This window comes from Quercus lobata, chromosome 12 (assembly GCF_001633185.2).
Source record: "Quercus lobata isolate SW786 chromosome 12, ValleyOak3.0 Primary Assembly, whole genome shotgun sequence".
Taxonomy (NCBI): domain Eukaryota; kingdom Viridiplantae; phylum Streptophyta; class Magnoliopsida; order Fagales; family Fagaceae; genus Quercus; species Quercus lobata.
This window is the reverse complement of record NC_044915.1, coordinates 21,854,574-21,868,177: the sequence shown is the minus strand read 5'-3', so window position 1 is coordinate 21,868,177 and position 13,604 is coordinate 21,854,574. Positions and strand designations below refer to the sequence as shown.

At 35.6% G+C, this 13,604-nt stretch overlaps 1 protein-coding gene across 1 annotated transcript; it reads left to right on the top strand.

Annotated features, from left to right (window-relative positions):
- The first annotated feature begins 11,813 nt into the window (after positions 1–11,813).
- LOC115970390 (F-box/kelch-repeat protein At3g23880-like) lies at positions 11,814–13,100 on the top strand. The gene has a single exon (XM_031090029.1). It carries the CDS (start codon positions 11,814–11,816, stop codon positions 13,098–13,100), a length of 1,287 nt encoding a protein of 428 aa, XP_030945889.1.
- The last annotated feature ends 504 nt before the right edge of the window (positions 13,101–13,604 follow it).

Genomic DNA, 13,604 nt, shown 5'->3' with positions numbered 1-13,604 from the left:
TTTAATAAAGTTTAATCATAATAAATCTAATTAACAACTTGGGTTTAAAATTTGTTAATTCTATCAATCAGGGTCTAAATTTTCCAACAACTGGTATTAGAGTGGGTACACTCTGATTGGATTAATTTGCTGAGTGTGATTCTTGACCTTTGTTGTCATGGATTGTGGACAATCTCTTTTGATTCCTCTTTTGTTTAATGGTTCTAACTATGCGTACTAGAAAGTTCGTATGAAAGTTTTTTTGAAGGCTCTTGATGAAAAAGCATGGCAAGTTGTTGAAGTCGGTTGGGTTAAGCCAAAGGAATCGTTGGTGGATTGGGATGAAGCAAAGATCAAAGTGGCAGATTTCAACAATAAGGCTTTGGATGCTCTGTTTAGTGGTGTGATCAATGAGGAATTCAAGAAAATATCATCCATAGAAATTGCTAAGGAAGCATGGACTATTCTTGAGACCACCTACGAAGGTACCAAGGCAGTGAAGACCGTTAAGCTTTAAAGACTTACCAACAGTTTTGAAGAAATAAGGTTGGAGGAGGATGAGACCTTTGATGAGTTCTATGCTAAACTCAAGGATATTGTGAATTCTGCCTTCAATTTTGGAGAATCTATTGTGGAACCCAAAATTGTTAGGAAAATCCTTAAGTCCCTACCTGAAAGATTCCATACCAAGATCACTGCCATTGAAGATGTGAAAGACATTGATCAAATTCCTTTGACTAAGCTTGTAGGGAACCTTCAAACCTATGAGATGGGATTAGGTAAAATGGGAAAAGGTGGAAAGAGTAGGAACAAGGCTCTTAAAGGGTATAAAGGAAGAGAATGAGGACTCTAAAGATAAGATGAATATGAGAATGAGGATGAGGACTTAACCTTCATAGCCAATGAGATTATCAAGCTTCTCCAATATAGGAAAAAGGATAAGAACAAAGCCCCTAGGAAATTTGAATCCTTTAGGAAGGGCAAGAATGAGATACCCCTCATCCAATGCCATGAGTGCAAAGATTTTGGTCATATGTGGATAGAGTGCCTAAACTATCTTATGAAGGAAAAGATCAAGAATTCAAAAGTTAAAGTGTTGGTTGCTACCTTGAGTGATTCTGAGAGTGATCTTTCTGATGAGTATGAGGATGAATATGGTCATTATATGGCTTTTGCTGCCATAATCGATAAGGTGATTGTGGAGAGTTCTAGTGACAGTGGGGATTCTTCTTCTGATGATGAAGTACCCAAGAAGTTGACCCTTCAGGAAGCCTATGATAAGCTATGCATTGAATTTATAAAATCTAAAAAGATTTCTCATCTTTGTAGAAAAGAGCTTAATGAGGTAAAAACTAAAAAAAGCTAAACTGTTAATCAAACTAGATAAGACTACAAGGTTAGTTGAGACTCTTGTTGTGGAGAACACCTCATTAGAAAAGAAGGTCAAGAATCTCGAGGTTGAGCTTAATCAAGCTAGAACTCAAATAGAGAGAATGTTTAGTGCAAAACTTGATGAGGTATTGAGTGCTCAAAAGCCTAGTTCTGATAAGATTGGCTTAGGATATGCTATTTCCTCTGGCCCCTCCTCTTCCATAGCTATTAGATCAAAGACTGTCTTTGTGCCCTATTCTGAGAAAGGTGATAAAGGTATGAAATCCAAAACTGATTTGGTTAATTTTAAATCCTTTGTTAGACCTCACTCTAGGAAGTCTAGTAGTTCAAAAACTACTTATGTTTGTCACCATTGTGGTGTTTCCGGACACATTTGTTCTAATTGCTTCAAGTTGTATCCTCATAAGCAAGTGTCCAAACGGTTACAGGTTCCCTCTCAAGGTTCAACACCTCTGTTTGGAGTGTTATTAAAAGTTTTGAGCTTTTTAACTCAATTTCAGGAGAATTCTAATTCTTCTATGTCCTTTAGTAGACATACTAAGACACGTGTCTTTTCATCTTCACGGCTAAAGACTCGTGTCGTGTGGGTGAGAAAGGAACCTAAGACTTAATTGTCTTTTCTATCTATCCTCTGCTTTAATTCTTTCTATCTAAAGTAGGACTTTCTTGCTTGATTTTTTATCTGTTTTTGGAATCATGCTTTCATGCATCTGCATCTATCTTCATACTTTCATGTTGTTTGTCTGTTTTTGTTTAGTTGTTTAGTCTTTATTTTGTTTATTTTTCAAAATAAAAAGAGAAAAATTAGAAAAAAAAATAAAATACAAAAACAGTGTGTGTTTGTGTATGTTGGTATCTGTATACCTTGGATGGCCATTGAAATAAAGTTTCTAAACTTTGTATATCTTGAAGCTTAGATGAGCATTTTAATGTACAACTAAACAAGTGAGCTTTGTGGCTCATGTTAGTGATGAGTACGATTAAGTAATATTTTATACTTAATATTCATATTACTCTTTTTGATGGGAAGGACTAGAAAATCTTAAAAGAAAGGCATAAATAACCATCTCACCACTAAAACCCGTCAATCATATATAACATCTGTGTGCTTCGGCATAGCAAAATTGTGATGTTTTAGCTTACATAATTGGGTATTTCTTTTCTCTCTTATATGCCTATGCATGCTATGCTTAAAAATATGCAAAGAAATATAAAATAAAAAAGAATCAAAATGCTTTTAAAATGATTATAAGTGTGTTTCTAGGAGATGTGGGAGTTATATGATGTACCTCAAAGGTGAATATCCCCATAAAACAGTTATGATTGTGTGTGAGTTATTAAATGTTCTCATATCTCAAATCTTTAGAATATGAGAAACTTGTGCACACTTGTTATGTTTTCACACACAAAACGCATACTCTTTGCTACTTTTGATACATGTGCAGGTACAATGTGTTTTGGCCATTACAAGGGAAACATGTGTTAATACATCTGTCTTAACTTGTTTTTGAAATATAAAATTGGTTAGACTTGTTTAGTGTGTTTGTGGATCTAGGAATACTTTGCATCTAGAGTTGAGGTGTGGTTTGAGTGCTTAACATGTTACTTAGATGCTTGTTTGAGTAGCTATCTTGTTGCTTTCATCTTGTATGTTTTTCCTCCCTTGAAAAACCTCTTTTCTGCATCCTCAATAGCTTTTTGACAAAGTCTCGACAGATACCTCTTCTATCGAGATTTCTGGGTTTGACCTCAACAACTTCTCAACAAATAGGTCAATCCATCGAGCCAAAATCTTGTGCTCTTTGTTTGCTTGACACATCCTCAACAGATTCTCAATCCATCAAGGTTGGCTTCTTCTCGATAAATTCTCGACACCTCCTCGATCGATCGAGATAGCCTTGCATGCATTTCATTTTTCTTTGTTTTGCATCTTTCTTTTATCTTGTTATCCATAGTATCTTGTTTCATTACATTCATGTATTTATATGGATTCCTTGTGCCCCCTTAATGATCTTAGATCATCTTTATGTTTCTTAGGTGAAACTTTATAACTTCTTGTACCCTTTGTCAATCATGCCAAAAGGGGGGGAGAAATGTGGTTTCTTTTTAAGATTGTTAGCGGGAGAAATACATGCCTTTGTAAAGGGGAGTTGTGTTTCATCTTATTAGGGGGAGTGTTTACCTTCTTGCTGTTTTAGGAGCTTCTTTTAGCTTCTTATACACTGGTCTTTTGACTATTTTTACATACATTGTGCTTATCTTTGAGATATATATATGATGTATGTCTTCTTCACCTATCTTTACAAGTGTTATTTCTTCTCTATGGAAGAAAAGTGTTCACGGCATGATAGACTTTCACAACACATGTAAAGATAAGTGAAGAAGACATACATCATATATATATATGATGTATGTCTCACAGAAGTGAGACAGAAGCTCGTCTTTGGACACAGTCCTCAGATGCTAACAAGTAGGGTAGTCAGGATGCGCTACCCGCGGGATGTGTAGTATCTCAGATACAAGATCCGGAGTGACTATGATACGTGTACCTCGGAGTTCCGTAGTAAACTGAGGTACAAAGGTATCGATACTGTGCATATTGGACTAAAACTCCTATATGAACACGATGGGACACCTCAAAGGTATCTCACAAAGAGATTCTCATCCCCGAGTGTGAATGACATTGGGTAGAGGAGTGGCAGAAAAGTCTGACAGAATCACATGGCACTCCGAATGAACGCCATGTTTAGAAAAGTTCTCAGAGAAATCCTGATGGGCCTTCTCATCCCGGAATCAAATGTGAAGAGGGGGAACGGGAAGATCAGAAGATGATGAAGACTCGGAACGAAAAAGGTTCTGAGTTGGATTAGATTTGTGCTTGGGTGCCATGCGCAGTCTATCCGCGAGAGAGAGAGAGAGAGAGAGAGAGAGAGAGAGAGAGAGAGAGAGAGAGAGAGAACACAGTCACAATAGAGTATAAAGAAAGAAAAGAAAGGGTACGTATGCATGAAATATGCATGAGCACGTGACGTGCTAAAAATAATTGCATCATGGGTTGAAACCTAATCCAAACCTACCAAAACACAATTTTCAACAATCAAGTACACATCTAAATGCATGAAACATTGTGAAAATGCTAATGGTATGCAATGCATGATCATATAGCATCAATAAAACAACACCCAACCCAAAAATTTCACAAAAACCCCAAAAATTTCAAAACCCCCCCAAAAACCTAGGTAAAAAAATGTATGAATGCCTGAAAATAAGGGTTTAAGAACACTTACCAGAGGATTAGGACTTGATCTAGGCCAAAAATGCAGTGGGTGAAGAGATTTAAGCGAGAAGAGAGTGTTTGGAGGGAGAGAAAAAGATTTTCTGTCAAGAGAGAAGTGAGAAAATGAAAACCGAATCGCACCTCAAATATATAGAAAAACGCAGCTTAATGGATCGAGGAGCTATCGAGATCTGTCGAGCACTAAATCTCAACAGATATGAATCTGTCGAGGTGTTATCGAGAATCTGTCGACGGCAAAAGTACCTCGATGGATCGAGATTCTATCGAGAATCTATCGGCCAAACAGAAAGTTTCTAGATGGATTGAGAAGCTGTCGAGAAGCTATCGAGACAAATTCTAGAAAGCTCGATGGATCGAGATTGCGCTAATTTCTGTCGAGAAAAGTAGTCCAAGGGGCTCTGTAGATAAGAATCTGTCGAGGATCTGTCGAGAAATTGTCGAGCTTGAAGAAAAAGAACTTTTTTCAAACAGAGGAAAAACACATAGAGATGAATGCAACAAGCAAACTACTCAACCATAGATCCAATCAACATGTTAAGCTCTCAAAAACATCTCTCAACAAGAAAATGCAAAGAATTCAAAGATCCAATACTCACACACACACACTAAACAAGTCTAACTAATTTTATATTTCAAAAACAAGTTAAAACAGTTTAGCGAGTATACATTAACACATATATTCCTTGTGATGGCCAAATCATATTGTACTTGCACATGTATGAAAAGTAGCAAAGAATTTGCGTGTTATGTGTGAAAACATAGCAAGATTACATAAGTGTCTCATATTATGACAATTTGAGATATGAGAAAATCAAATACACTCACACACAATCATAACTGCTTGATAGGGACTATCACCTTTGAGGTACATCCTATAACTCCCACATTTCCTAGAAACACGCTTGCAACCATATTTAAAAGTATTTTAATTATTTTTACTTTTGTTTTTATTTGCATATTTTTCTTTTTGAGCATATTATGCATGGGTATATAAGAGAGAGAGAGAGAGAGAGAAAAGAAATACCTAATTATGTAAGCTTAAACATCAATTTTGCTATGTCAAAACACACAGATGTTATACATGATTGGTGGGTTTTAGTGGTGAGATGATTATTTATGCCTTTCTCTTAAGATTTTTTAGTCCTTCCCGTCAAAAAGAGTGATATGAGTGTTAAGTATAAGAGATCACTTAATCGTACTCATCACTAACACGAGCCACAAAGCTCACTTACTTAGTTTTGCATTAAATGCTTATCTAAGTTACAAAAGATATAAAGTTTAGAAAATTTCGTTTCAATGGCCATCCAAGGTACATAAGTACCAATGTACACAAATACACATTGTTTTTGTATTTTTCTAATTTTTCAATTTTTTTTATTAAAAAAAATAAAGTAAAACTGAAAACAAGCATACAAAAACATGTTAAATAAAGCAAAACATAAAACTAGACTGACTCAAGAACAAAAAAGAAAAACATACAAGTAATGCATAACCATAAGGGGAGAGAGAGTGAAAAAAAAAGACTAAATCACTTTGAGCCTTTTTCCTTCCACACCTTGGAAGAACCTTTCCTTTAAGCGAACCTTTGATCCGGTGGTGAGGGGGAAGAATTGAAACCATTCAAGTTCGAAAGGAACATGAGAGCTTTAAGAAGATCTCCAAGAGGAGAAAAAAAGGATGGAAACTAATTCTAGTTTCCAGATGAGATCATACTATTGCTTTGTTGAGTGGCTAACCACTTGTAGCAATTTGGATAAGTATGCCCTGAAACTCCATAGTGATGACAGAGATGCGGCTTCTTCGGTTGAGACTTTTTGTTATTAACCTCCTTAGTCCTAAGGTTTCTAGTCTCTTTCTTTTCAAACTTAGGGGGTGCTCCTAAAATAGATTTGCCCTTGTCTACGTTCTTACTAGCTATATCAGTTTTACATTCAGAATTAATATCATTAGCAAGTGAGACAAACATAGTAGCACTAGAAGAGGCAATACTAGGAGAAAAGAAATCATACCCTAAACCAGTTTTATCAGAAGCAACTTTCTGAAGGCTTAGCATCTCATTGAGCTTTGCACTAGAAGTCCTCTCCAATTGAGTTCTAACTTGGAACTATTCTGCTTCAAGCTTCTTTGTCCTTTCAGCAAGGAAGTTGTTTTCAAACCACAGTGCTCCAATGGTTTGATTTGCTTCATCAACCTTGGTAGAGAGCTCCTCTCGGTTTAGCTCTACATCACTTAGCTTCTTGGTGGCCAGCCTATACAGTTTCTCATGCTTCCTAGAGACCTTGTACAATTTTGCATAGGCTGTATGAATGTCATCTTGTTCATCCATTTTCTCAAACTTAGATACCACCAAGCCCTCTTCTTCATCTTCTATTTTTATAACCCCTTCAATAGGATCGATTGTAGCAGTGAAGGCATTTAAAATTCCCTCGTCATCACTATCATTTGACTCAATCTCAGGCTTAGTGTCACTCAAGGTAGCAACAAGAGCCTTACTTTTCTCAACTGACTTGAGATATATTGGACATTCTTGTTTCATGTGTCCAAAACCTTGACATCTGAAGCACTTTGGTCTTGAGGGAATAGTATACTGACCGCTATCTTTAGCATCCTTTTTTCCTTTGTCTTGGCTCTTGAACTGGATTGCTTACGATCCTTATTAAATTATTTCCCATTGGCATTCTTCATGAATTTCTTAAACTACTTAGTGACGTAGGATTTCATCTTGGAATCTTCATGATCAGAAGACTCATTGGTCTCATTGCTTTTGGCCTTCAATGCCATGCTCTTGCTTCCTTTCCCGATTCTAGTCAAACCCAATTCATAGGTTTGTAAGTTGCCAACCAGCTCCGTCAAAGGAATAGAGTCAATATCTTTTGATTCTTCAATGACAGTGATCTTGGCATGAAATCTCTCAAGCAGAGACCTTAGCACCTTTCTTACAACCTTGGGTTTGGGAATGGTTTCCCCAAGATTAAAGGCTAAGTTGACTATGTTCTTCAGCTTGGCATAGAACTCATCAAACGACTCATCCTCCTCCATTTTTATCTCCTCAAAGCTAGTAATGAGCCTTTGGAGTTTTGAATCCTTGACAGCCTTAGTTTCTTTATAAGTTGTCTGGAAGATAGTCCTTGCTTCCTTAGCAGTTTTAGTAGGGAATATCTTCTTGAACTCCTCATTAGTGAACGCATTGAATAGAGCATTCAATGCTCTGCTGTTTAAGTTTGCCGCTTTGATCTTGGCATCATCCCAATCAGCCGGCTCTTCATTTGACTTAGTCCAGCCAATCTCCACAGCTTGCCACACATTCTCATCTAAACATTGCAAGAAAGCTTTCATGCGTATTTTCCTGTATGCATAGTTAATGCAACCAAATAAAGGAGGTATAATAACTGACTGTCCTCTATCCATGACAAACAGGGGTCAATGGATCATACAACAAAGATTAAAACTAATCAGAGTGTACCTGCTCTGATACCATTTGATAGGCCAAGAATGTATTGACCCATTTGGTAACTTAATCAAATTAATTAGCTAAGTGAAATTAATTAGATTTAATTACATGCAATAAGCGTGGTAGCACAAACAAATCACCAACTAAGTTAAATGTAGCGGAAAATAAATTTGGCACAGGTGATTTGTTTACGAATGGGGAAAACCACTGAGGCAAAACTTCATCGGGTGAATTTAAGGTCACCATTCCCGAGAATCCACTATTATAAAAAACAAGCGGTTACAAGTAAAAGGAATCCTTGTACCTAATACCAACCTATAGTTGAACTCTTACCCCAATACCCAATTGGACTTATGATGTAGCAGAAATTTCTCTTTTCAATGCACGAATCCCAGTATGTGACTAACACACCAAATTGAGGAAGATGTTGGCTGCAAAGTTCTTTAGTTCATCTAACAATGAAGATCAGGAAGCTCCTTGGTCACAAAACTCTTGGCACAAAAACGCAGTAGCTTCTAAAGAGAATATGATGAACTAGAGCAAATTCTGTCTTTGGTCACAATTTGCATGCACAATGACTTTTCATCAAATTGCATCACCTTCATCACCTTACATCCCTTTGACGACCCTTAAAATAATCCTTATATATGTCTAGGGTTGTGAGAAAAGAAACCCTACACAAATACACATGAATATGCGTAAAATCAGATCTGGAAATCTGAATTTCGTAATTCTCGATAGATATAACTTCTGTCGAGTTGCTATCAAGCATCAGCATTAAACCTTGATAGATATGATTTGTCGAGATATCTGTCAAGTTTTAATGAACAACACTTCTTCACTTGTTTCTTGGACAGATTTTCATAGCTTCAATACTAAACTTGAACTCTTGTTTCTTGAAGTACTAAACCCATCTTAAATTTAACCAATTACAAGTAAAGTGCGTTTTGTCAAAGGATTAGCCAATTTATATAACATATGTCTCTAACAAGTTCCACATATGTCCTAACACTCTAGTATTGATGTGTACTCATTGAGCACTAATTCTTGTAGAACAAAGGATAGGCTTGTGCTTGGAACTGTTTCTCTTAATTCTTTTTCCAAGGCTTTTCCGAACGGTGCTCAACGTTGGAGGGGTGTAACAATGAAGAAGAGGTCCTTCTTTATCTTATCATATCATTAGGTATAAGAAATGAGGTGAGTTGGTACATCAAGTTACCTGAGATTGACTTGGCTAGAAAAGAAGGGTGTCCCTTTGATAGCTAGGAATGGATCACTTGCTATTCTTGTTAGTTCAAGAAATTATCAGGGCATGGGTAGTACATTTAATATATGGGTGATGAATGAATATAGAGTTAAGGAGTATTGGACCAAAAAATTAACTGTTGGACGTCGATTTGCCAATAGATTTGTGAGATATGGCAAAAATGAAAAACTCCTCTTTTCATACCACTCATCAATGTACCTATATGATTTACAACGAGTTAAACCTCCTCGTGATCATATTTCAAAGGCTGATGATTTTGGTCATAATTTTGTACATCAGGAATGGAGCCAGAACTTTGAGTTAGGGGGAGCGGTTTTATTGTTGGTTGTCTGTAGTGATTTTAACATTTGATTCTTCTACTTTTGTAAGTAAGAACAAAATTATATTTTTTTAGAATTTTCTAAAAGGCAGGGTTATTTATTTTGGATAAAATTAGTTAATTGAGCTTAATTTTGTTTTAAGTTTTACTAGTAATTTTTATTGTTGTGCTTTTTTCTTTTTTTTTGGGCTTGTATATTTTGTTTTAGATATTAGATCTATAAATTTTTTTATGGTCACTAAAATGAGGAAAATGCTAGAGCTGCAAGTTTTTTTTTTTAATTTTTTTTAATAAATTACTTATGTAATATGTGGTTACTGGTAAGTAAAAAAATGATGTGAATGGTGTGCCCATATGCGAACCAATAAAAATTTGCTACCAGAAAAGTTTGTAAAAAGTTATAAAAAAGTTTGTGAATATAACATTACTCTTAAAAGAATCAATGATGTAGGTACTCAAGAATTCTTTGCCTTTTGGCTTTGGCTTTTTTGGCTTGATTGCCTTGCCTTACCTTTGGCTTGAATTCTTTTGTCCCACATTGGAAAGATCTCTTTCCTCTTTCTACCTTATAAGGGATGAACCAATGGAGTTAAGAGTAACATTAGTTTGGTTTTTCGAGTACCTACAATAAAATGACCCTTTTATTGTAGGTACTCAAGAATTCTTTGCCTTTGGCTTTGGCTTTTTTGGCTTGATTGCCTTACCTTCTTGCCTTTGGCTTGAATTCTTTTGTCCCACATTGGAAAGATCTCTTTCCTCTTTCTACCTTATAAGGGATGAACCTATAGAGTTCCAAACTAATGGTACTCTAACTCCATTAGTTCATCCCTTATAAGGTAGAAAGAGGAAAGAGATCTTTCCAATGTGGGACAAAAGAATTCAAGCCAAAGGCAAGGCAAGGCAATCAAGCCAAAAAAGCCAAAGCCAAAGGCAAAAAATTCTTGAGTACCTACAAATGATATTGTTAAAGGGAAATAAAATGTAATTTTATAGAACAAAATTGCTAAAATTAATACACATATATATAATAAATTAAAAAAAAAAATAGGGACCGGGGGGGGGGCGGTTAATCACATTGAGAGCCTAGTTACAATCGAAGGAACAAAAGTCTGTGTCAAAAGAGAGCATAAAAACTCTTGGTTTGGGGAGAAATTTATTTCTTCTTGTTATCTTTGCTAAGTCATAGAGTTATCAAGAAGTACAAGTGAATAAAGAAGCTGGTACTTGCCTCTCTTACTCTCACATTATATGAATTTACACGAATGCTTTGTCATTTAAAAGAATGAATTTTTAGCTATATTTGTATTTTTCTTTTTCATTTCGTGGGCAGGCAGAATGATCAATATAGTATGTGACATGGACTGCTTGATTCACTATACAAACTTTAGAGTATTTTCCTTGTTAATTTTTCTGTGCTCTTTTTCCTTTTTTTCTTTTTTTTTTTGGGCAAAATCTTGGAATTCATTAGGCAATAAACCAGCAACCTTGTCCTGATGGAGCACAATCTGGGACGAAATCATGCATCCAAAATTTAAAATTTCAAAGACAGCAGTAGAATCAAAGGTCTTGTCGGCTTCTAGCCAAGAAATCTTGTAACTTTTGGTACATTCTCATGCACAAAGTATTTGGGATTTAAGAGAAAAAAAGTTCAAGTTGTGAGATCAACATCATATTGTAAGTTTGTAACTATTTAAAAAAATAAATGTACTAGGGTCTTGCACATGATTGGAGGAAATTCCGGAATTTATTGAACGTGTAATTTGTAATGATGTAGTAATGTAGTATCCCTTTGAATAGAAGATCAACTCATCGTAGTTATGAATAGAAAATCAACAAACTTTTCCTTTTTTTAGCTACCCTGATGATAACAACAAGTCATCTAACTAATCCATTGAGTGGACGGAACTAATGGAAATTTTTGAAGGAAAATTGATACAATATCGTAAAAGACCAATTAAACCGGATCCAAATTTATAGTTTGTAGACTTCTACAATCTACAGCCATGCAACAAAAACTAACATACTCCCAACACCTAAGCCTATAAAGCCATGCATTCTCTTTATTCACTTTTCCTTATAAAGTTTAAAGCTAAGCAATCAAATAAAGATGTCCAGTTCAATGTTGAACAATCTTCCTGAAGATGTATTAATGGACATATTTGCCAGATTACCTGTCAAGTCACTCTTGCAATTCAAGTGCGTTTGCAAATCATGGTGTAATCTTATCAAAGAACCCATCTTCATCACCAAGCATGTTAACCAATCTGCTCTTAGCAACAATGGCTATCTTGCTGTCACGCGCCAAGGCAGTACTTTTGGTGGTAATTGTTCAATATCCTTGATCTCTTATGAAACTTTTCGTGAAGTCATTAGGATAACTATTCCATCTAAGGAATATGGTAAGGCACCTTTCAGAATTGTAGGTTCATGCAATGGCATTTTGTGCCTAAATGTTTCAGAAATTGGAGACACAAATTTTTTATTTAATCCTGCCACTAGTGAATTCAAGGAGCTCCCAAAACCCAATTATCCAATACATGAACTTAAAGAAGATACAATTTCTGACTTCATTGGTCTTGGATTTGGTTATGAACCAGAAAGTAATGACTACAAATTAGTTAGAATTTCTTATTCTAAAAGGTTGGAAAATCAATTTTATTCTGGAGTTGATGTGTACTCATTGAGTACTAATTCTTGGAGAAGAAAGAATAGGCTTGTGCTTGGAACTGTTCTGGTGAATTCGTTTTCCAAAGCGTTTATTAACGGTGCTCTACATTGGAGGGGTGTAACATTGAAAAGAGGGGACGTTCGTTGTCATATAATATCATTCGATGTAGGAAGTGAAGTGACTCGTTACATAAAGTTACCATATAAAATTGACTTGGCTATAGAAGAATGGTGGCCTTTTGTTAGGAATGGATCGCTTGCTATGGTTATTAGATCAAAAACTCATGAAGAGCATCATTATATATTTAACATATGGGTAATGAATGAATATGGGGTCAAGAAGTCTTGGACCAAACAATTAACCGTTGGGCCTCTATTTGTCCTTAAATTGGTGGAATGTGGCATGAATGAAGAGCTCCTCTTTGCGACTCACTCAACCATGTACCTTTATGATCTACAACGGATAAAACCTCCTCATGATGATATTTTAGAGGCTGATATTATTGGAAATAATTTTGTACCTTGGGTTGAGGTGGTTAATCACATTGAGAGCCTAGTTACAATTGAAGGAACAAAAGTCTACGCCAAAAGAGTGCGTAAATACTCTTGGTTTGGGAAATACTTTATTTTCTTTCAACTTCTTTTTGGGCTAGTTGTTATGGTTGCTTATGTTGTTATCCTTCCTAAGTTAATTCATTTCTTCTATCCAACAAATGTAAGCGAATAAAGAAGCTGGAGGTTTCTGCTTTATGTCAAGCTCCCTTCTCTCTCTCGAGATTATGTTTTTACACAAATGCTTCATCATTCAAAAGATGAAAAGAATAAACCAGTCAGTTTATTTCTGTTTTTTTTTTTTTTTGCCATATATCTATTCCATGTCATGGGCTGGTAGCCTGGTAGAATGACTAGAGGTAGGTGATTATATGGGGTCCTTGATTCAATATACAAACTATAGTTTATTTTCATTGTTTGTTTTGCCGTCTTAATTTTCTTTGAATTGTTTTGCAGAATACTTGGTTTCTTCATATACTTTTTTCATTTGTTATGTTTACTTTTCTATAGCAGGAGGAATTAATAAATCTCCAGAGAAGCACATAGAAAAGAAAAGAAAAAATCAAAATCTAAGACTTGATCTATCTTGGTCAAAAAGATGCATGGTTGACATTCATCTGTTGTGGAAGTTGGCTGTTTAATAAATTACATTTTTTTTCTCCTTTTTTTTTCCTCGAAG